Raw genomic sequence first — 23,271 nt, 5'->3', positions numbered from 1 at the left:
CCTAGAACAGTCCACCCTCCTCCGGAGCGGGGTGGGCCCACCAGAGAGAGGGTGGTCCTGCCCCCTCTTTCATTCTGTGCCCTAGCAGGGCTGCCTTTTATGCTTTTCATTTGTGACTAAATCATAAGCTTTCCCTGAAAAGAAAAGGTTCCCCATGAACAACTGTGGGCACTGCCCTGGAGGAGTTCTGCCTCCTCAGTTTGGGGCAGGAGAAAGTTTAGTGATCTCGGGCCATAGCAGGCTGCTGCAGGAGCATGGCGCCCAGCCCTGCAGACATGCAGCCTGCGGGCAATCGAGGCAGGAAGTGCCAGCCCCCCGTGGAGCTACGGTGATGTCCTGGTGCAACCGTCCCGGGCCTGTTCTTACCCATCTCAGTATTTCCAGTGCCAGCCAGGCTGGGGTGACGTTTGCAGGCATACATCAGTCCATTGTTTCACACTGTCTTATTTGGGACACATAAAGCCTTTTAGAGGTAAAACATGGAATTGGTTAGCGCCATCTTTTTAGCAGTTATTTTAGTTTTGGGGCTCTTTTGAAGTTCCAATTTGTCGTATTTTTTTATTCCTTACCCTTCATACCACTTTTCAAACATGCGTGATGAAGGTCTATTAGCAGCTGTGTTGACATCCGCCTCAAACTAAGTCTTCCAATTGTCTTCATATAAATCTTGAAGAAGTAGCAATTTCAGCGTAAGTGGCAATTAAAAAGCAAGAATAATACTTAATAACCTCTACAGGGGTACCTGAGGTACTCTGTTATGGAGCCGTAGCAAATACTGTTCGCTGTCAGTAATGTAGATGGGCTGTTACCTGACTTCCATTTCGTTCCACAAGGTTGCGCAGGACCGCAGTTCTCTCTGGGGAGGCGGCGGCGAGGAAACTGCTGGGCACACGTGTGCCTGGAGGCAGAGACCGCCCGACCCTTCTCAGCGAGGGCCTCTGAGCTGTCTCCCTGAGCCTCAGTTTCTTTTTTGCGGGGAAACATCATGCATCAGCACTTTTCCAGTCCTGAGTGCATTAAAATATTAATATGCAGATTTATTACAGAGCTGCTAACTCAGATATGATCCTGTGTTATAGATGAACATTAATTTTGTTAAGCGTATTGTCAGACTTGACATTGAGGACATACCCATGTGGAAATTAGGACAGGTACAGTGAATAGACTCCTGCTAGAAAGCTGTCTCATTAAGACTGAACTGAATTGACTTTAATGCTTTCTTACAACTTTTTACATTAACAGTAACAAACAGCAAATGGTTCCAAGTATATAGACTTTTACCTCGAACAGCTGCTGTCTCTCTCCACAATCGTTATTTTTACATTTAAATTTAAAGTATGCTCGTTTCTTACCTCATCCTATCTTCTTTATTACCATCTAACTAAATTATTACAACCAAATAATTATATTAGTGCAACCAAAGATAGCTTTCAAGAGAGAAGTGGTAATCACTGTTTAATTTATTTAACATTTTAATTTTTGTATACCAATTACATGAAATAGGATATCAAGAACATTATTAGCAGGTAAAATAATTCTAGTGATGGGATTTATTTGAGTCCTGGTTTATATAAATGGTTGAGTGAATATTAACACTTAGATCACCTTCTCCAATGGTGGTAAATAGGCCAGCAAGTTAAGTGCCATTATTATGAACTTCATTTGATTACTTTTTAGGACAGAGTCTCCTTTAGAAGACCAGTGCGTTTTCAGATGTAAAGATTTAGCATGGTGTGTGTGCATGCATGTGTGTGTGTGTTTCAGCAGAACCCTTTTCCACAAAATATTGGACTGACTTAGAAATGAGTAGTTAATATTTCAGCATCACTGTCATACTCGAGTCTCATCTTTTGCATATTTGTCATACAGAAGAACTACAGAAAGGACGGATGTTCTGTGTTTCTGAGGGCACTCGCATTCACACGGGAGTTCTTTAAGCAGCGGCCAAGGCCATCGTCAGAGTTAGGAGTTTCTAAAGATCTGTTAAAAACACTACATGTGAGGTTTAACAGAATTAAAACACTACATGTGAAAGTTTGGCAAATTATTCACTGTCTTCATTGAAATAGAAGTTGTACTTACACAATTGGAGGATAAAGTAAAAGCAACCTACTGTATTTGGCAGTTAATATCAAACATTTATTGATACGTGTGTATAACAGATCATGTGTCTTGTCTTTCTCAGCAGAAAAGGAATAATTGCAGAGTTTAAGTTTCTGGATACAGTCATCCCTTGGTATCCATGGGGGAATTGGGTCCAGGAACCCCCCTGCTGTAGGCTTCAAAATCTGTGGATGCTCAGGTGCCAAAGAATAGCCCATTGCAAAATGGCGTATATTGATGTATACAGTGAGCCCTCCACATCTGCAAATTCCCGACTGTGGTTGAATTTATGATGTGAAACCCACAGATACGAGGGCCAACTGTATTTGTGTAGTGTTGCACATTATGCAGTGTAAAATAAGCTGGGATCTCACAGCAAGTTCAGAACCACTAGGAAACAGAGGGAATAGAAAAATAAGAATGCTCCCTGGTTGGGTGGCTCAGTTGAAGGGAATGTCATCCCGCATACCAAAAAGTCATGTTCAATCCCCAGTCAGGGCACATACTTAAGTTTCAGGTTCACATACTTAGGTTTCAGGTTCAATCCCTGGTCAGGACATGTACTGGAGGCATCCAATCGATGTCAATGTCCCCCTCTCTCTCTCTCTCTCTCTCTCTCTCTCTCTCTCTCTCTCTCACCAATAAATATATCCTTGGGTGAGGATTAAAAATAAAATAAGAATGGTTGCATGAGTGATATATGTATAGACTGGTATTTTGTAAATATCCCTTACAAATAAGCATTAAATTCTTTAAAAATAATTATTATTCGTAAACTCCTAAACTATCATTAAAAATAATAGCTTGCTTTAAAAAAATTTATTTCAGGCATTAGGTAAATGCTTTTCATAACTTTCTACTTCTTTACATGTAGTACTGATTTTTTCACGACTACCATAAAATGCATTACCCTCATCATAACTGTGGGGAGACTGAGGCACAGAGCAGCTGAACCACCTGGCAGGCACATGGTGGCACCAGGATTGAAGCCCCACCCTCTGGCCTAGGAGCTCATGATTCCATTCTGCCTCTGTAAACCCTTGCCAGTGTGTTGTGATTTTATTAAGAGGAGCTGTCAATTCACAAGGTTATACCATGAAGTATTTTACTTCATTTAAAAATGTTACTTTTATCACAGAATAAACGTCCACCCAGGTTATCCATAACAAGTCTCAGCGTCCCTGTGTTTGACTAAAGTGCTGCTGTAGTGCCGAGTTACGGTACATGGAGCGTTCTGCCTGTTGGAACCCCAGTTAGTGTGTTGTTTCCCCTTCTCCTGTTCCCTACACCAGAGTGGGTCTGATACCTTATATGGTGATTGGAGAGAAGGGAAGGGAGTCTCGGTGAAGGGAGGTGAGAGGGGGGGCTCAGGATTACCCACCCACCTTTTCCATGCTCTCCTGGAATTCAGTATTTAGTCATTCAGCATTAGTGTCCACTAGATGCCAGGCTCTGTGCTGAAGACTGGGAAACAGAGAACAAGACACAGTTCCATCCCCACGGAGCCTGCAGTCCAGTTGATGTCCAGGGTGATTCTGAGGAAATTCTATTTGTGAGAACCCTTCATTCTGGATTGGGACTTGGTGGGGTTTGACTCTCTGGTGCTGACCAGCCCTGCCCCACTCTCCTGGTCTGTCCCTCAGAGCTGCAGGGATCCAGAGCCAGCCCCAGAGGGCTGGTTGGCTGCCGCCTTGTCATTTTTCTAAACCTCAGCAATACCAACACCCCTAATGCCCTACTTCTCAGAGTGTGGACAGCTGACCCTGGATCTTCCTCGCAGCACGGATGTTTTTCCTAGGCACTATGACAGCTTCTCCTTTTGGGAAGTATGAGGTGTTTATTTAAAAAAAAAATCCCTTCCACTGTACTAGAGTTTACTTTTTCCTTAGTTGACATTTGTGCCTATTAATGCCATGAGATTGTTTTTCTTTTTATTTGATGGATAGGATGGGTAGGTAACAAATCAAATGGCGGTTGAGGGCCATTGCCCTACAGGGGAAAAAAATCACTGAGATCATTTACTGGAAGGAGATCAGAGCACTCAATTATAGAGCCTTATAGACTTGCTTTGTCATCATCAGTACTGTTTATTCATTTTCTGCTGTGTGCAAAAATAAAAAAGTATTTCATTAAGTACTGTGGGGGGTTGATAGGAAAAATAAGTAGCACTTACCCACTGACTTCATTCTGATTGTATCTGTAGGCTTTCAATGGATATCTGTAATCCTCCATGCAACAGGCTAGAACCATTTATCTGTGAGCTCATTTGTCAGTGAACTTTCTGTCTGGGTCAAGGATCTACATGGTTCCCTAAAAATTAGGCTTCAGCCCCACGATCTTCAGAAGGAAGCAGTACAGAGAGGGATCATTCAGATTTGTTATCAAGAAGATCATAGCAAATTGCAAGACCTGGAAAACCTTTTAAACCCTCCTCCTAAACCTCTCTCATAGCTACCTACTTGGAGGGATCAAGTGAGATCTTACTATGGAATAAACAAAGGTTGCTGTGGGCAAGTTCATAGGGATTTAAAACTGACCTCTGAGTAGTCAAGTGGATGGGGGGTGCTTGGAAAATGAGGAGATAAAACTAGTCCCATCCACCCCACTTCCCCCAACACACAGTTTCTTCTTGTCTCTCCTGTATTTTTCCTTCCCATTTGTTTCTCTTCCCATCTCTCGCCACATCACTGGCCTCTTGTTCTCACTTTCTACCCCTCTTCCATTCCTTTTCATCTTCTCATTTGTTTTCTTAGCCTCGGTAACTTGAGTTATTTTCTGTCCCTTTCATCTCTAGCATTGACCACTTTCCTTCTTAGGCAGAATTTCATGACCCACCTCACCCCACCACCCCTGCCGTGGCATTACGTACCATGCCTTGTGGTTAAATAACCATCTAATAAAGTCAAGCTGGGTTTTTTAAGAATACCAAAGACATTCTGCCACACGTTTTGCTTCCTGGAGCGGAAAGGCTCCGGTGTGATGCCGTCTGTTGCCACAGGCGAATGAAAGGCCTGTTTTCAGAGCGATCCAAGTCCTGGTGGATCAGACACCACCAGATTGCTGCAGTCTGAGACAGCACATTTGAGACAGGAGAACGCAGGCTTGGATCCCAGATATTTTCCTTCTCACTTTAAATCAGCTAACTTTTTTGACCTTGGGCAATTAGTCCACATATTCCTGCCTGTTTTCCTTCTTTGCAAAAGAGGGTATTGGCCTTGGCCTCCTCCCTCTCTGGCCCTTTTATAAGACTTACAGGTTATGATTGTTTATAAGGTCTTTGGCATTCTGGGATCTCGTGGGTAACTACTTCATATGCATAAAGTGCTGGATAAATTCCAGGCATGATTTTTTTCCTAATGCATTTCGATTTTTGTACCATACTTTTCATGCTACTCGGGTTGATCTTTAAAAAGTTGGTTTGTTTTTTCACTCTTGTTGGTATTTATTTCAAGATATTTCTCCCAGAACATAGATGTCTCCTTTATAGTGTGAATATTGTAAAGAATGGCTTGTTGCAATAAAATACCAAGGAGGATGATTACATCGCTGCTGTCTTTACTGCTTATTCATATTTACCCTAATCTGTGCTTTCTATGTTACCTCCTCTCCTCTCTGGTCCCAAGCAGGAAGTGTTGTCAATCAATATCCCATTGAAAATATCCAGGGAAATAAGCGCTCATAACAGGGCTAGCGATTCAGCTGCAGGCACTGTTGGCCTCCCAGGGTCCCTGGCCACGGTTGACTCACAGCAGACCCGGCTTTGGCCACCTCTTAAGGAACAGAGCAAAAACAGCCCATTGATTCACTTCCACTCTTATTTCATACCAGTTCGGATGAGAATAATGTAATTCGCATGGGAATAATGTAACCAAGAACCAGAGTGACCCAAACAGCCAGAAGAGAATCATCTGTGCGGATAAAGATACCCAGCACCAGGTGTCACCTAGGAGAGGCCTTGCTGGCGAACTCCGGACCTGTGGCATGCCTCCCGACACAGCAGCCCACCCGCCCCTGCCCCTGTGTGTGTTATAAGCACTGAGACCACCCCCCTCAATCACCCCAACCTTTTATTATTCAGTGTGTCTTTTTGAAAAGATGACACTGGTTCTGCATGTTAGGGATTCTTACTTTACTAAAAAGTATCTGTTTTACATTATAATACCAAAACAGTTCTTTTTCTGTTTTGTAGGGGAATCTGGAAAGAGATACCTGCTTTCAGACAGCTCTAGTATTTTAGAACAGTGCAAGATGTAAATAAGTAAACAAGACTCCAGTGAAATGGGACAAAGTCAAGAATCTGAAGGAGGCCTTCTGCTCTGAAGCAGCATATTTTATTGGCCGTCCCCTCCTGTCAGTGAAGGCAAATAAAAAGCAGTAGTGATTAAAATTAATCTTCCTAATCAGCCAGAGAAAATGCTGTGATTGTTGAGAGATCCCTCTGTGTTGGCTTCTTTGGGTTTTTTATTTTTTCACCGATACTTTTGAATGCCTTTCATTTCATGACCACATCTCCCTTCTTTCAGCGGGATTTTAAATTCCAGTTCTGACCTCCTAAAATGCTAAGTTTCTTAAGACATTCAAATTTCTATGGTTTACACTTTTTAAAATCATAAAATTGTAGAAAAATCAGGACTGAAAATAAGCGTAATGGACCGACTGATTCACCTGCATGTGTTGTAAATGGGAAAACATGGAGTGAGAGACGAAAGAGTTTGCCAAGGCCACACAGCTCATCCATCAGCTGGTCCAGGCTGGAACGTGCGGCTGTGTTCTCTCGAATCCTTGGGAAACTTTCTGAATTTAGAAACCTTGATCGATGTGAACACCATGAGAAGCACTGCGACTGCTTTCCTCTTTAAAAGGCAATTGGGTCAGAGTTGGGAGTGTGATCCTTATAATGTGGAATTACCAAATATAGGTATGTCTTAATTTAAAATAATGTGCCCCGGATTCATAAAACTGAGAATGGTGTGTTCCTTGCTATACCAAACTCTCACTTGCCCCCAAAATGATTCCCTTAGGAGTGTCAATAAATAATTTAAAGCACAACTTGATTTTTAAAAATTTTATTTGTATGGGGATCTCCTGTCGTCAGGAACTCCCTGTGCATGTAGCTAATTCCCACATTACACTCTCAACTCCCTAAAAAGGTGACTTCTTCAGTGTCCCACCCAGCACCAGAAAGAGAGGCTAGCCAACATTTTCTGAATGAATGTACAAGAGAGCAAATAAACTTCTTGAACACACCTACTATGCAAGTTAGAGTGAGCCAGTATATTTACAAGCCTGTGTATCTTAATTTTTTATTTTTTTATGCAAACAGTCCAATAGGCATCTAAGAGTCTTAAGAAGAGGTTCCCAGGGACTCAATTAAGGTTAAAAGGAATTTAGCTGTTGACACTGCTGGACAAGGAATTTTTATGACCACATCCAAAAAGTCAATAAGCCAAGTTTATTGTCTGTTTAGAGGCAGATGTGCCCTGTAGTTAACATCTAGGACTAGCAGTTAGAGGAGTAAATAAAATGACAGGTCTCTGTGGTGGGGAAATAGAGTCCATGGTGGGGGCAGGAGTTCACCTCCTGGGCCTGCTGGCTCTTGCCTTCTGTGTGACCACTGGTCATCCTTCTAACCCTCTAGCCCTGTGTTCATCCTGGAACAGACCAACTGGAAGAATGTGGGTGGACTAAGACAGACTTCTCCCTCGTCTTGTGAAGGCAGAGCACAGATAGCCTAGTAATGGAGAGTGGCAACCTCATTCTGGTGCACAATGGCTAGCGTGTAACTCTCCCAGTCAGTTCATTACTGGATAATTACAGGCTGAGCTACTTCACCTCAGAGTCAACATCCTTCTCTGTGAAATGGTGATAATACTTAACACTGTGCAGAGGTTTCTGATTTCAGACTACAAAGCCCTCTGTGAGCTCTGGCTACTACTTCATTGCCAGCCTTTGCTGCTTGCATCCTCCACCCAAGAGTGCGTGTATAGAACACCGGCTTCTCTGAACGCAGGTGTGCACTTATAGCTTTTACCATCTTACTCTTGCTGTGTTTTAGATCTGGGAATGGAGGGGAGCTGGGGGAGTGGTCAGATGACCAGATAGTTGGAAACCATAGGCTCCAGCCCTTTTCTATCAATATCGAAGTAAATGGACTTCTGTGTCAGCTGAAGATGACTTACCATGACCTGAGGCCCATTCAAAGTTCCACATTTTTCTTCTCTGGCAAGAAAGTAAAAGGAAAGGAAGCACTGTCCCTACATTCAGTTTCATTTCTGTATTTCTTTATTCATTCCTTCATTTAAAAATACCCCCCCAAATCCTGATTATGAAGGTAAAATATAGCAGTATGCTGAGTACTAGTTGATTTAATTGGGCAATAAGTTTCTCCCTTTTCAAAAGTGGCATTTTTAAAAATTTCAAAAGCAATAAATGTTCAACACCATAAAGCACAAAAGAATAAAAACACCATCAAAATCTGCTTGCAACTTCATCACCTGGTCCTAATCCCTAGTGATATTAGGTGTGTTTGATTCCAGAATTTTTTATTGTTACGTACTCATACTTTTGCAAAAATGGCCTTTCTGTTTAGAGTCATTACAGAGACTGCTTTCACTTCAGTGCTGTTTTAATTGCTAAGAAATTAGTAACATTTATAGTTGAGCTAGAGTGTGTATTTAAAAATACTCTGTGAGCCCTGACCAGTGTGGCTCAGTTGGTGTGGCATCATCCCGCAAAGCGAAAGGTCGCTGGTTCCATTCCCATTCAGGGCACATGCCTGGGTGGCAGGGCAGTCCTCGTCAGAGAGTGAATGAGAGGCAGCTGGTCATTGTTTCTCTCTCACGTGAATGGTTCTCTTCCTCTCTTTCTCCCTCCCTTCCCCTCTCTCAAAATAAAACCTTTAGAAAAATAAATAAAAATACTGTGATGTTTCAAGTATATTTAAAAATATCCAAGAAATCTAATTTAAAAATTAATCCAACTATAAAAAACAGCAAAATCTATCAAAATGTTCTCTTTTCAAGTTAACTTTCCTTTTGGGGGTGGGGGAGGGAAACAGGGAAATTTTGTCAAACAGTCATTCTTTTCATGGTGCCAGCTTGGTAATCTTATAAGGGAGCTTCTCAGGTACCTATTTCTCCAGGGAAAAGAAAAGAACAAAAAGGTGTGTTGAGGTCACTCTCTGCATGTCTGGCAGAGGCTGTGCACGGAAATAAACAGTAGTAAGAAGAGTAGCATTTTGCTATTTCACATTAGGATGTGATTGCAGATTAATTTAACACAGATGCAGTCATTTTGAAACAACTTTGAAGCCTCCTATTTTTTATTTCTGTTTTTTAAGCTATGAAATTAAGATTTCGATCTGAAAAGAAAATCAATGCAGCTTAAGTGCCATTTCATTTAATGAATTTGCTGTGATGATTTTGGTCTCTGCTCCCTTTCATACCCTTTGTCCAAAGTGCATAACCAGCATCTTGCTATGATCTCCTATTTTTAGGATTTATCTGTATATCCCACAGTGTAATGTTTTGTCAATATAAAATGCTATCTTTCTCACCCATGGATCTTTACCTTCTCAACTACTTTGAAAGTTCTCTGAACATCTTACTAGAACCATAGAAGTCTCCCCTATACATCCAGTCTCCCCTGTACATCCAGTTTGTCAAATTTCATTTTTCACGTGCAAAAGGAAAGCAACTTTCTTTATCCTCCTCTGTGCCACACGCTGTGTTGTACGCCTTCACACACATGTTCTGACTTTCACTGCTGGCTTTACCTCTGGATAGGGTGGGGAGATTCATCCCTGTCTTAGTGATGAGGAAACGAGTCCAATAGGTTTGGTAGCTTCTTCAAGATGACACAAAGGCTGAGCCTGAGCTCAGACCACATCTTCAGATTCCAAAGACCACAGTGCTTTCTCTGGTCCCCTCCAGGTATTCTGTATAGGTGACTTACCTAGCCATATGCATTGTTTTTCCTTTTAAAAATGTTTTTCCTTTACCCTTTTTGGCCAGAAATCTTTCTTTAATAGTATGCTATATACTTGCCAATCTAAGATAGTTCAGGGTTCAGTTTTGGGATGACTTAATTTTGGATGATGTTTGTGTGGGCTGAAAAACCAATGACCACACTTGTTACACGAATGGATGAATTTAGAGTCAATAGGCTCTGTGAGTTTGAAGGCAGCTCCTGTGAATGAAGTGAATGGAAGATCTGGTATCAAATTTGGATGTTCAGAAAACTTTTCGTTCTGATTCTCTGCTGACTTCAGAGGTTGACAGAACCTGTCCTCTAAATAAATCATATGTACAGTACTCATTGTTCTGAAAGCACTTCTGGGGCTTTTTTTTAACTCATGAAATTATAAGAAAATGTTTTTTTTCTGTCTTTAGGATCATTCTTCTATTTATTTTTAATGTATTTTATTGATTATGCTATTACAGTTGTCCCATTTCCCCCCTTTATTCCCCGCCACCCTGCATACCCCGTCCCACCCACATTCTCCCCTTTAGTCAAGTCCATGGGTTGTACATACACGTTCTTTGGCTTCTCTATTTCCTGTGCTATTCTTACCCTCCCCCTTCCTATTTTCTACCTACCATCTATGCTACTTATTCTCTGTACCTTTTCCTCCTCTCTCCTCCTCCCACTCCCCTTTTGCTAACCCTCCATGTAATCTCCATTTCTGTGGTTCTGTTCCTGTACTAGTTGTTTGCTTAGTTTGCTTTTGTTTTTATTTTAGGTGTGGTTGTTAATAACTGTGAGTTTGCTGTCATTTTACTGTTCATATTTTTATCTTCTTTTTCTTAGATAAATCCCTTTAACATTTCATAGAATAATGGCTTGGTGATGATGAACTCCTTTAACTTGACCTTATCTGAGAGGCATTTTATCTGCCCTTCCATTCTGAATGAAAGCTTTGCTAGATGGAGTAATCTGGGATGTAGGTCCTTGCCTTTCATGACTTGGTATACGTCTTTCTAGCCCCTTCTTGCCTGTAAGGTCTCTTTTGAGAAATCAGCTGACAGTCTTATGGGAACCCCTTTGTAGGTAATTGTCTCCTTTTCTCTTGCTGCTTCTAAGATTCTCTCCTTATTTTTAATCTTGGGTAATGTAATTATGATGTGCCTTGGCGTGTTCCTCCTTGGGTCCAACTTCTTTGAGACTCTCTGAGCTTGCTGGACTTCCTGGAAGTTTGTTTTCTTTGCCAGATTGGGGAAGTTCTCCTTTATTATTTGTTCAAATAAGTTTTCAATTTGTTGCTCTTCCTCTTCTCCTCTGGTACCCATATAATTCGGATATTGGGACATTTAAAGATGTCCTGGAGGTTCCTAAGCCTTCCTCATTTTTCTGAATTCTTATTTATTCATTCTGTTCTGGTTGAATGTTTCTTTCTTCCTTCTGGTCCACTCCATTGATCTGAGTCCCAGTTTCCTTCCCACCACTATTGGTTCCCTGTACATTTTCCTTTACTTCACTTAGCACAGCCTTCATTTTTTCATCTAATTTGTGACCAAATTCAACCAATTCTGTGAGCATTCTGATCACCAGTGTTTTGAACTGTGTATCTGATAGGTTGGCTATCTCTGTCCCTTAGTTGTATTTGTTCTGGAGCTTTGATCTTTTCTTGCATTTGGGCCAATTTTTTTTTGTTTTGACACACCTGTTACGCATGAGGGGTGGAGCCTTAGGTGTTCACCAGGGTGGGGCATCCCAGTTGCTGGGTTGTGATGTTGTATGTGGGTCAGGAGTCCAAGAGGAAGCAATGGCACTTGTTGTGCTCTCTGCTGGATTTCAGTCACTTCCCTCGCTTCCCACAAGCAAACTGGGCCCTTCTGGTGCTGATTCTCGGGTGGGTGGGCTTGTATATGTTCTAGGATCCTGTGGGTCTCTCCAGTGAACTCTCCTGTGAGGCTGGGAGTTTCTCCCACTGCTGCCTCAACCCCCACAGGTGTTTTCAATCAGTGGTTTGAGGCTTTATTTCCCTGCATTGGAGCCCTGGGTTGTGTGGTCTGTTTTGTTCTGCAGTTGTTCCTCCCGGTTTATCTGTGCAAGAATGTGGGACCTCCCGGTCCACCAGCTGCAGCCTTGCCTGCCCCACTCATGCAATCCACCACCTCACTGGGCCCTTCAGCTTGGCATGAGTCCTCTCTGCCCGACTCCACCCTTCCTACCAGTCTGAATGAATGTGTCTTCTTTAACTCCTTGGTTGTTGGACTTCCATACAGTTCAATTTTCTGTCATTTCTGGTTGTTTTTTGTTTTTAAATTGTTGTCCTTTTTTTGGTTGTGCAAGAAAGCACAGTGTGTCTACCTACGCCTACGTCTTGCCTGGAATTCAGGATCTTTCTTCTATTTGGTTTGTCAATAGAAACCATAGAGCTTGACACCTGGTTGGAACTCAATAAATAATACTTGAATGAATGAAGAAACAAATGAGGCCTCTTACAAAATAAACTAACATTATGGTGGAGAGTCTCATTATATGATTAAGTAACTGTGGTCAGTAAAGTGATGTTTCTCTACAGAACCATTATGATGAGTCCAATAGGATTGTGTCAGTCCTGAAATAACACTCCCGAGGCAACCACAAATTACCATCCTAGGAAGCGGGGTCCTTGGCTAAGGTACTTTGATTACAGTTTGCATGCCCTAAATGCTTGGCCAACTCTCCAGAAATAGAATTCATCAAAACACTCTATGCTCCTGACAGTCTGTATAATATACATGCTTGCTTGAGCGTGTGTGCGTGATATGTGTATGTGAACACATGTTTTAAACCAGGTTGAAATTCATGGAAAAGTTATGATTTGTATTAAATTCCTCTGCTGCTCTACTGAATGATAAGAATTATAATATCAAAAGATATAGGTAAGTTTTTTACTATTGACATGCTTTTCTGGAAATATCCCTAAGAAACACATTTCTTTCCCCAGGGAAGGAGGTAATATAGTCTGACTTGGTCATGAAACCGGACGTAAGACAGGGGCATACATTCATAACAGATAAAGTCATTAACACTCTCCATTTAAACTTCAGCTCCATTGTTCAAGGCAGTGCCCCTGGGGCTCCTATTTGAACAGCACACAGCTAGGTTAGATTTAGGAGGCAAATTTTTCATTAGCTTTTTCCAAAAGATGCCTGAAGTCAAATCCGTTGAAGGATTTTCCTACCAAAAACTCATTGGCGCTACTCAATGTGTTGGGTAGGCGAGATGGATGACTAAGCTACAAGGAAGCCGAAGAGTAGAAGCAGCTGGGAAATGGGAATGTTAAGAATAAACCAATCAACATGCCAGGATGATCCATCCAGGGTAGATGTAGGGAAAGGAGAATTAGAAATAAAATCTCAGATGGCTGTTTCACGTCAGAGTATTTTAGTCAAATTTGGTGGATCCTATGAGAGAACATAATAAACATTGTTTTGGATTTTTAGAAAAAGCAATATTTCACACAAATTTAAATGAATATCTGAACAGAAAAGTGTTCTGATTGGGGGAGTTTTTTACAAGATTATTTTTTATTGATTTTCTTTTATTTTGTTAAAGTACATTTTATTGATTATGCTATTACAGTGTACCATTTTTTCTCCCCTTCTCCCCCTCTGCCCTGCACCCCTTCTCCCTCTAGCATCCCTTTCCCCCTCCGCCCCCGCTTAGTTCATGCCTGTGTGTCGTGCATGTAAGTTCTTTGGCTTCTCCATTTCCCATACTATTCTTAACCTCCCCCTCTCTATCTTGTGTCTACCCTTTATGCCTCTTATTCCCTTACCTTTTCCCTCCATTCTCCCTGCACCCCTTCCCCGCTGATAACCCTCCATGTGATCTCCATTTCTGTGGTTCTGTTCCTATTCTAGTCATTTGCTTAGTTTGTTTTTGTTGTTGTTTTTTAGGATCAGTTGTTGATAGTTGTGAGTTTGTTTTCATTTCAATTTTCATAGTTTTGATCTTCTTTTTCTTAGGTAAATACCTTTAAAATTTCATATAATAAGGGCTTGGTGATGATGAACTCCTTTAAGTTGACCTTCTCTGGGAAGCACTTTATCTGCCCTTCCATTCTAAATGATAGCTTTGCTGTACAGAGTAATCTTGGATGTAGGTGGTTGCTTCTCATGATTTTGAATACTTCTGTCCAGCCCATTCTTGCCTGCAAGATTTCTTTTCAGAAATCAGCTGATACTGAGGGATAGGCTGGTAGTCTTATGGGAAGTCCTTTGTAGGTAACTGCCCCTTTTCTCTTGCTGCTTTTAATATTCTCTCCTTATCTTTAATCATGGGTAATTTAATTATGATGTATCTTGGTGAGTTCCTCCTTGGATATAAATTCTTTGGGCCTCTCTGAGCTTCCTAGACTTAACATGTCTAGTTCCTTCACCAGATTTCCTTCATTATTTTTTTTTAATAAGTTTTCAATTTCTTGGTCTTCCTCTTCTCCTTCTGGCACCCCTATGATTCAAATGTTGAAACATTTAAAGTGGTCCCATAAGTTCCTAAGCCTCTCCTCATTTTTTTTGAATTCTTGTTTATTCATTCTATTCTGTTAGAATGTTTATTTCTTCCTTCTGTTCCAAATCATTGATTAAAGTCTGGTTTTCTTCCCTTCACTGGTGGTTTCCTGTGTGTTTTTTCTTTATTTCACTTTGCATAGCCTTCACTTCTTTCTCTGTTTTGTGACCATACTCAGTAGTCACTGGAGCCCTGGGTTGCATGGTCTGTCTCATTCCCCAGTTGTTCCTCCCAGCTTCTCTGCATGCAAATGTGGGACCATCTGGTCCACCAGCCGTGGCCTTGTCATACATCCTCACCTCCAGGCATCCCATCTCCACCCCTCCTACCGATCTGGATGAATGTTTCTTCTTTAACTCCTTAGTTTTGAACTTCCATACAGTTCGATTTTCTGGCAATTCTGGTTATTTTTTGTTTTTAAATTGGTTGTTATTCTTCTTTTGGTTGTACAAGGAAGCAAAACATATCTATTATGCCTCCACATTTGCTGGAAGCTCCAAGAATGATTTTCTTTTAAAGTAGAACTTAGGAGAGAAAGGTGAATAAATCTTAGGTATCCATATGGAGACAACTGTGTAATCCACCCAGATCAAGATTTAGAACTTTCCTAGTTCTCCAGAGGGCTCCTTCTTGCTCTGTCCCGGTCAGTACTTGCCACAGGTGGCCAGTGTTCTGAGCTTTGTCATTACACGTTCACCTTGCTGTCTGCTACTTCGTGTGAATGGAGTCATACAGAATATGCTTTTGCGTCTGGCACCTTTTCCCAGCACTTTCTCTGTGAGATCCACAAATATTGTGTGTGCATCATCATTCTTTTTCCTCACTGTGTGGCTATTAATTTCTTTTATTTTCATAAAATCAGTAGAGAAGGGAGACAGTGTTAGAAGGGGAGAGGGAATGCATGTGTTGCATTTGTACTCAGTTCTAAAACACCACTGTCTCTCTGTTTCCACATGAGTGATAAGTTCATGTTTGTCATGATTTGGGCTTCATGTATTAACAAAATCCAAACAGAGTTTACTAGGCTGTCCAAAATAATAGCCACTAGCTACCTATGGCAGCCTTAATTAAAATTTAAATTAATTAAATTAAAATTAAAAATTCAGTTCTTCCATTGCATTAGCCACACTTCAAGTGCTCAGAGAGCCACAGGTGGCTAGTGGTTCCTGTACAGAAAGTACAGGTTTTCCCATTATTGCAGAAAGTTCTGCCGGATGCTGCTGTTTAGGAAGCTGGCTATTAGCTCCCTTCCTCATCATCTTACTCTTTTCCAGACATAAGGATGTTGTGGTGTGTTTTTTTTTAATTGTAAATTATCATTTATAGGTGACCCTTGAACAATGTAGGGATTATGACCACTAAGCACTGTGCAGTCAAAAATTTTATTATAACTTTTCACTTTCCCAGAACTTAAGTTGTCTCTTGGTATCCATGGGGGGTTGGTTCCAGACTCCCCACAGATCCCAAAATCCGAGGATGCTCAAGTCCCTTATATAAAATGGTGGAGATCAGTGCATATAGTTGGTGCCCCACATCCGTGGACTCCCAGCCACAGATCAAAAACAGTAGGGGTGTCTATTGAAAAAAAATCTGTGTGTATTGAACTGCATAGTTCAAATCCTTGCTGTTCAAGTGTCTACTGCACTTCTGTGGTTCTCAGACCATGATGTTACAAGCTTCTGTTCCCTGTGTTATCTCTCCACCCTGGGAAGAAGTATACTCTCCCACTTTGGGCTTGGCAGTAGTACTTGGAACCCTCCTTCTAGTGTCCCACACTACCTGGTCAGATCTCAACATAGACTGTCTCCAGGGAACCTTCCCGGTCCCACCTCCCTGTCCTCAAGCCTGGGTTACGTGTCTCTTCAATTAAGAGACCGTAGAACCTGGCCTCCCTGCCTGGTAGTAGGTGCTTGTTCTCTGCTTCTGTCTCCCACTGAACAGCAAGCCCGGTAAGGCCAAGGACCAGTCTGTCATCTTTGGTGTTGTAAGCCCCTCCCTTGGCACAGTGCCTGGCACATAGGAGCTGTTCATAAATAATGTGGAAGGAAGGAACATGGACCTGCACAAGGAAGGGGCAGTGACTGAGTGGCTTAGTGTTAGGGCGGGGCTCCTCTCCCCTGGGTGAGGAGCCCATTTCAGAAGGGGGTTCATCAGAGACAGCCTTCTGTCCAGCCACCTTTCAGAATACACACCAGTGCTCTGGGCTGTTTCTTCAGTAGTGATGATGCACATCTAAATCATCAGCACCCTTTCCTGGTTAAAGTGTACGGTTTTCATTTTGTGAGAAGCATATGAAAACTCATGCAAACCGAGATGATGATGGGTAAGTGATTCAAGGGAAGGGCCGATGGGGAATTAGAGTTGAAGAATGGTGATAATATGATAGAAAATTCTGCTGCATCTATCAGCTGGCAGCTGCCCTTGGCATCGTGGTCCAAGCAAGTGTCACCAAATCAACAACCTCATGGGGAGGCAGCCATGGAAAGTAGAGTGGAGGGGTGGGTATTCTGTCAGATTAGGTAACAGAAATCCCAATTCAAACTCACTTTAAAAATAAATTTATTCTCCCAAGTAACAGAAACCTTGAGGTAGGCGGCTCAGAGTTGGTTGATCTGGTGTCCCCACAATGTCGGTGAGAACCCAGGTTCTCTCCTGCTCTCTGACAGCCCTTCTGAGCGTTGACCTCCTCCCCAGGCTGGGAGGGAAATGGCTGCCGCGGGGACAGGCATCCCATCCTCAGGTCTAGATGAAGAGGAGAAAGCGTCAGCTCCAGTCACAGGTGAGGGACGGGGGTTGCCAAAAGTGTCACCTAAATCAACTGCAGTAAACGCAGTAGATACTGAGTAGCCCCTTGCATGTGCCAAGACCTCTCAGCCCCAGGTATCCTCCCCCAGCCCCAGCCTGTGGATTTTAAAAGTGCTGTCAGCCTGCACCAGTACAGAACATACTGAATGAAAACCGACTCCTTTAGCTAATGCCAGTTAATGCCTTAGAAGTGACCTTAACTAAGGAAGCGGACAGTACAGAACAGGAAAAGCTTTCAGAGATGGAAAGAGGATCAGAAAGAGCTGGCTGGGCCCACCGGAGACCTGGGCAGCCCGAGCCTAGCCATTCAGGAAACGCCCTCCTTGCCCTCAGGGGTTAACTCCCCTCCCTGACCCCAGCTAAAGAAACGCTGGCTTAATTTTAAATTTAGCAATATCCATACATTTATGATTTACAGTGTAAATGGCATATAGTCTGAGAAATCTGGAATCCTTCAACCAATCAGTTATGCTTCTTTCCCTCCTTCTGGATAGACCTCGCAGTGTTCGAGCTGTGCCGAATGAGGTCACAGTCGAACTGCAGTATTAACCCTGCAAATCTGTTCATTTTCGCCCAAGCACCCTCCGGCAGGATGGAGAATGTGTCCAATTGAAAAACTATTACAGACACTGCAGTGTGCTGTGATGGGCTGAATTATAACAGGGAGGGGTTGGGGGGATCTCAAGCCAGGAAATCATTTTCTAAAAGGAAGTTAGGTAGTATGCATCTCTTAAAACTAGAGGTCACGTGATTGCACTTTCAAAGGAAAAATGTGTTTTCTGTCATCCCGATTTTAAAATGCTGCTTTAAATATTTCCGTGCTTTAACTTTTCTATTTCCTACCAAGTATGCTTTTGTTTTTTTAGTTTTTCTGCCTTCCCCAATACCTCTTTAACTTCTCTGCATTACACACATCCTTTGGGGTTTTTTAATGTCTATTTTGCATTATTGAAAATATCCAGGAATAGATAAAGAATAATTAGTGAACACCCACAAACCCACCACTCAATTTAAGAAACAAAACATTCACTCTTTCTGTGTGACTGCTCCTGGGCTCTGTTTAATTCAGCGTGGCAACCAGCACCACACAGGTGGTCGGCATGTAGGGAAAGGCCCAATCACCATCCGGCTCACAGCTCAATTTGAGGTCTCAGAAAGCACGGGCATCTGCCGTCCTGCCCAGACCTGTGCTTAATGCTAAGTAGTCTCATAGTCGTGCCCCAGGTGACTCCTAAAGCTGTTTCAGATCATAAAATCTATGTGTTTTGCAAATTTATACTTTATCATGCTGGGTTGTAAGTACAAAAATTAAATGACTTCCCCTTTGTAATCTCCTTCAAAGGCATGTTTTAAAATCCTTTTATTATGCCTCATCACTGGCTTTGGCACACATTGTTTGCATGTTTGAAGACAGTCCCTGGCTACATTATGAGTCCGAGGGTATACTTGTGGTATTCAGAATTCAAACATAAATGCTATTTTAGCTTATTCCTCAATTGTAGACTTTACGTATTTGACGCCTTCATTGAGTGCCCGAGATCTGACTCGACTTGTCTGTGGTGTGGGCTCTAGAGGCAATCAACTTTGTTTGGACAGTGTTTGAAATATTTGTATTGTCTCCATGGAAAGAATGGAATATTTCATTTTCCCAGAGAGTGCAGTTTCCTCTCCATGTTCTTACTGCCACCGTGGATCTCCTCCTCTGTCCACACTGCACCTCTGCCTGTAGGACTAAACCTGCCACATTGACATCTGTCTCCGCTGCACCTGGGGAATTTGGTTCCTTTAAGAAGCTGGTACAGAAGAACAGCTTGCTTGGGGCTTATAAGCCCACATCCTTATCACTGGAGCATACAGTAGTCTCCTTACCTGTTTGGTATGCCTGAAACTATATATAGTACTATATATAGAACCCTACATATACCATGTTTTTTCTTGTGTACGTGTTAATAAAGTTTAGGCTATTCTTGTGCTTCGGGGCCATTAAATAAAATAGGGTTATTGAACACAAGTGCTGCCATACTGTGACAGTCGATCTGATAACCGAGACCACCTGGCAAAGTGACTCATGGGTAGGGAGTGTCTACAGGGTAGATACACTGGACAAAGGGATGATTCATCCTGTGTGCCACACAGCGGGTTGGAGAGAGATTTCATCATGCTACTCCCAATGGCATATAATGTAAAACTTATGAATGGTTTCTTTCCAGAATTCTCCATTTTGTATTTTTGGATTGCGGTTGGCTGTGGGCCACTGAAACCTCGGAAAGTAAGACCACGAATAGGAGGGGCTGTTGTACACTTTTTCAAAGCACCCCCACATCCACAGCCTTACAGGGAGAGAAACAGGGAACAAATGATGGACCGTGGATAGTTTTTTTCATCTGTTGACAGATAAACTTACAGTACCTATTTACAAGGTTGATTTGAGTATGTGAGCTGATGGGTAAACCAGTCATGCCCCCTTTGTCCTGATTTGAAAAATAGCAATTGAAGAAAACATTTTGTAGAACACAGGTGTTGAAAAGTCTATACTAACCTCAACTGCATCACATTTAAGAAGTTTTCAAAGAGAAAGATAAAGCATACATGTTTTATTTAGATTTGTTTTGTTTTAAATGTTGATCAGCTTTTCATTTGGAATGAGTAGTGCTTCTCCATATGCCATTTACCAGTTGCTAAATGCGAGGATTCATGAGAAAATTTGTCATAGTGCTCAGAATGATTTGAAGTGAGCATTAGTTCAGCTCCTTGACTCTAAGCATAGGAAGTTTTTCCTTTGTTACCAAATTTGTTTTTCTGACATTCATTATAGCAAAAGTGAGAGCTTGCTGGTTTTATTGCTTAATGAGTATCATCAGCTCTAGTCACTGGCTTATTCTTTATGATGTATGTGTTTCCTTTCTCTCCACTGAAAAAGGAAAACGTGTCTAACTTGCTTCTCTCTCTGTAGGACAGTCGGCCCAATATGTCAAGACCTCTGATCACTAGATCTCCTGCATCTCCACTGAACAACCAAGGCATTCCTACTCCAGCACAGCTCACGAAATCCAATGCGCCTGTCCACATTGACGTGGGCGGCCACATGTACACCAGCAGCCTGGCCACCCTCACCAAATACCCTGAATCAAGGTAACTCAGAAACAGAAAAATCACACTCAGAAGTGCATGTATTTGATGAGCTAACTCTTTCTCCTCTGACCAGCATAGCAGCTTGGCCTGGCCCCGGCTGGGGTAAGCACATGAAAGCACCATGCGGGCCACCCTGCTCCTGAGGCTGCCCTCAGACATGCTGCAGGTCTTCTGCGTATCAGGGCTTGACGCACAGCTTAGTCGAGGACACGTAAAAATGTCACGTGAGGATGGAGGTCTGTGCTATTCCAGTCTGCAAAGATCTTCACATTTTTTAGTGCAGTACAAAAAGGACAGTGGTTTCTACCCTGGATCCTTCTTCTGTCTTCTTCTTCTAAAATGTACCTGCTTATCAGTTTTTAGAGTTTCATAGGTGATCATTTGATCTACCAACTTGTGAACTCAGGGAAAAAAATAAAAGAGACTATTATCAGTGAGGCAGTGTATTTAGAACAGTATGCAGAAGTCCAGGAAGCAAAGATAGTCTTGTTTAAAAAAAAATTAAGAACAATGGAACTTATGAGAGTTCAAGGCCGATAAGTAAATATAGAAAATATAGAAGGAGGGGTGATTTGCAAATAGGCAGGATATGCTGTGCTTCTGAGCCAGGTCCTCCCACAACCCCACCCTGCCACTGGTGAAGGAGTTCCACGGAAACAATTGACTTTGGTCCCCTCCTAGGACAGCCCACCTGACTCTGCCTAGATTGGGGCCTATGCCCAGGCCCTATAAGGGAATTTATCCTCTCCAGCTCTGCTGGTTCATAGGGGAGTAGGCATGAACTCCTGTGGCTGATGTCAGGAAAAAGGGGGTGTCTCTGTGTCTGCGCCTGTGAAATGGAAACATACCACTTGAGGTTCCAGAAGGCACCAGTTGCATTTTAAGTCTCTCTTATAAAATAGCAGATAATTTACAGCCTGTGTAGATAGCAGTGACTTACAAATCACGGTCATCTTGATAACTGCACAAAGACTGTTTTTGTTTTGTTTAGTTAATCTCACCATTATCTAAAATAACTAATATTTGCAAATGAAATGATCGTGTCAGTCACTTAGTGTTATTGAGTCCCCTCCTTAACATGAGGTCATTGTGGTAGGTCTACAAAATATGTTATGTGATAGTTGTATTTCTCAAGAGTACTATTGTATGAGTAGTGACTTTTTTAAAAAAAATATCTATTTGCACTTTTCTAACCTTCTGCCAATACCAGCATCAACAATAGACAATCACCATGTCTCTTCAGACAAACACTTAATTCTGGGGGCAAGTCACAAAACATATATAAGGGTCAACAAGCAAATCCTCATCTCAGAAAAATTCACTGGTCTGGCCTGATGGCCTTTTGCTTCAATCTGATTTTTAAACTCCGATCCGGGAGGGAAGTTAATAATGATGCCGTTTGCCTGTGATGTAAGCAGTAGGTTTTCCAGTGCTCACTGTAGAGGGGTGGGTATCTTCCCACAGACTAAGGCCCCACAGGGGTTTAAGCCTCTGGGAAGTTCCCAAGTATCACTTGGCCCACTGGCAGTGGTTAGAGACTCCGTTTATTCAGTTCCTTTCTCTGAAATAATTTGCCACTTTAATCACTTTGGTGCTTCTTCATATTATTAAAGATCTCGAATAGTCTCACTGGGAGAGTCTTTCTCTGGCCTCCTCTCCCTGGTTATTTTCCCCACCTGGGGGTATTTTTTTCATAGGTATTTCTAAGAGTCTACTTTTTATCCCTCATTAGCCACACCCCAAGATACCTTGAATCTCAGTACTTGGTATCTGGGTTGCTTCGTGACAGCCACCAGCCACATGCCTGTGATGATCATTGGAAATGTGGCTGGTCCAAACCGAAATGTCCTCTAAGTGTGAAACGTGCACCAAATTTTAAAGAGTACCCAAAAATGTAAACTATCCCAATAATTTTTATATTGATCTCCTGTTGGAATAATAACATATTAAGTTAAATAAAATGTCATTAAAATTAATTTCACTTGTTTATTTTTACTTTTTAAAAAAGATTTTATTTATTTATTTTTAGAGAGAGGGGAAGGGAAGGAGAGAGGGAGAGAAACATCACTGTGTGGTTGCCTCTTGCGCATCCCTACTGGTGACTTGGCCCACAACCCGGGCATGTGCCCTGACTGGGAATTGAACTGGCAAACTTTAATTGGGCCAACACTCAATCCACTGAGCCACACCAGCCAGGGCTTCTTTTTACATTTTTAATGTAGCTACTGGAAAACATGAAATTATGTAAGTGTCTCACTTTTATTTCTGTTGGACAGTGCTAAACTACACAGATTTTTTAAAAATCAAATTAATTCTACCCTTCCCCCAACCTGATACTTGGGCTTTGTATATTGAATCTTTCTTTCACCTACTTAATTAGAAAAGATCGACTTGTTCATCTTCCTTCCCCAACCTTTCCCTGTGCATCCTTGTCACCAATGGGTCACAGCATCACAGGAACAACATCAAAAATAACTTGTGGCTCATCAGCCCTAGCTTTGAGTGTTGATGCTGTCATTTACCCAATAGTTGTTTGGCCACAGATAGGTCCACTTTCTGAGCGACTGTCTTCTCTCTTGTAAAAGTCAACACAAATATGCCTTACTACAAGGTTATGGGGAGGATTAAATTTGATTACAGAAAGCACTCCACAGCCATACCAAACACAGAGTATTACATTTAGACTTACTCTTCTGCCAAACTCAGTAATTGCTTCTTTTAAAACTGCCT

At 42.0% G+C, this 23,271-nt stretch overlaps 1 protein-coding gene across 3 annotated transcripts in view; it reads left to right on the top strand.

Annotated features, from left to right (window-relative positions):
• Positions 1–23,271, top strand: part of KCTD1 (potassium channel tetramerization domain containing 1) — a 181,114-nt gene that overhangs the window by 118,290 nt on the left and 39,553 nt on the right. For all 3 annotated transcript variants that reach the window (XM_045849894.1, XM_045849895.1, XM_045849893.1), the window contains exon 2: positions 20,363–20,541. In XM_045849894.1, the coding sequence (XP_045705850.1) occupies positions 20,363–20,541 (179 nt within the window). The remainder of the gene's footprint in view (positions 1–20,362; positions 20,542–23,271) is intronic.

This window comes from Phyllostomus hastatus, unplaced genomic scaffold (assembly GCF_019186645.2).
Source record: "Phyllostomus hastatus isolate PE091 unplaced genomic scaffold, TTU_PhHast_1.1 phas_contig_80, whole genome shotgun sequence".
Taxonomy (NCBI): domain Eukaryota; kingdom Metazoa; phylum Chordata; class Mammalia; order Chiroptera; family Phyllostomidae; genus Phyllostomus; species Phyllostomus hastatus.
Note: the sequence above shows the minus strand (reverse complement) of the source record. Positions and strands in the feature narration are given on the sequence as shown.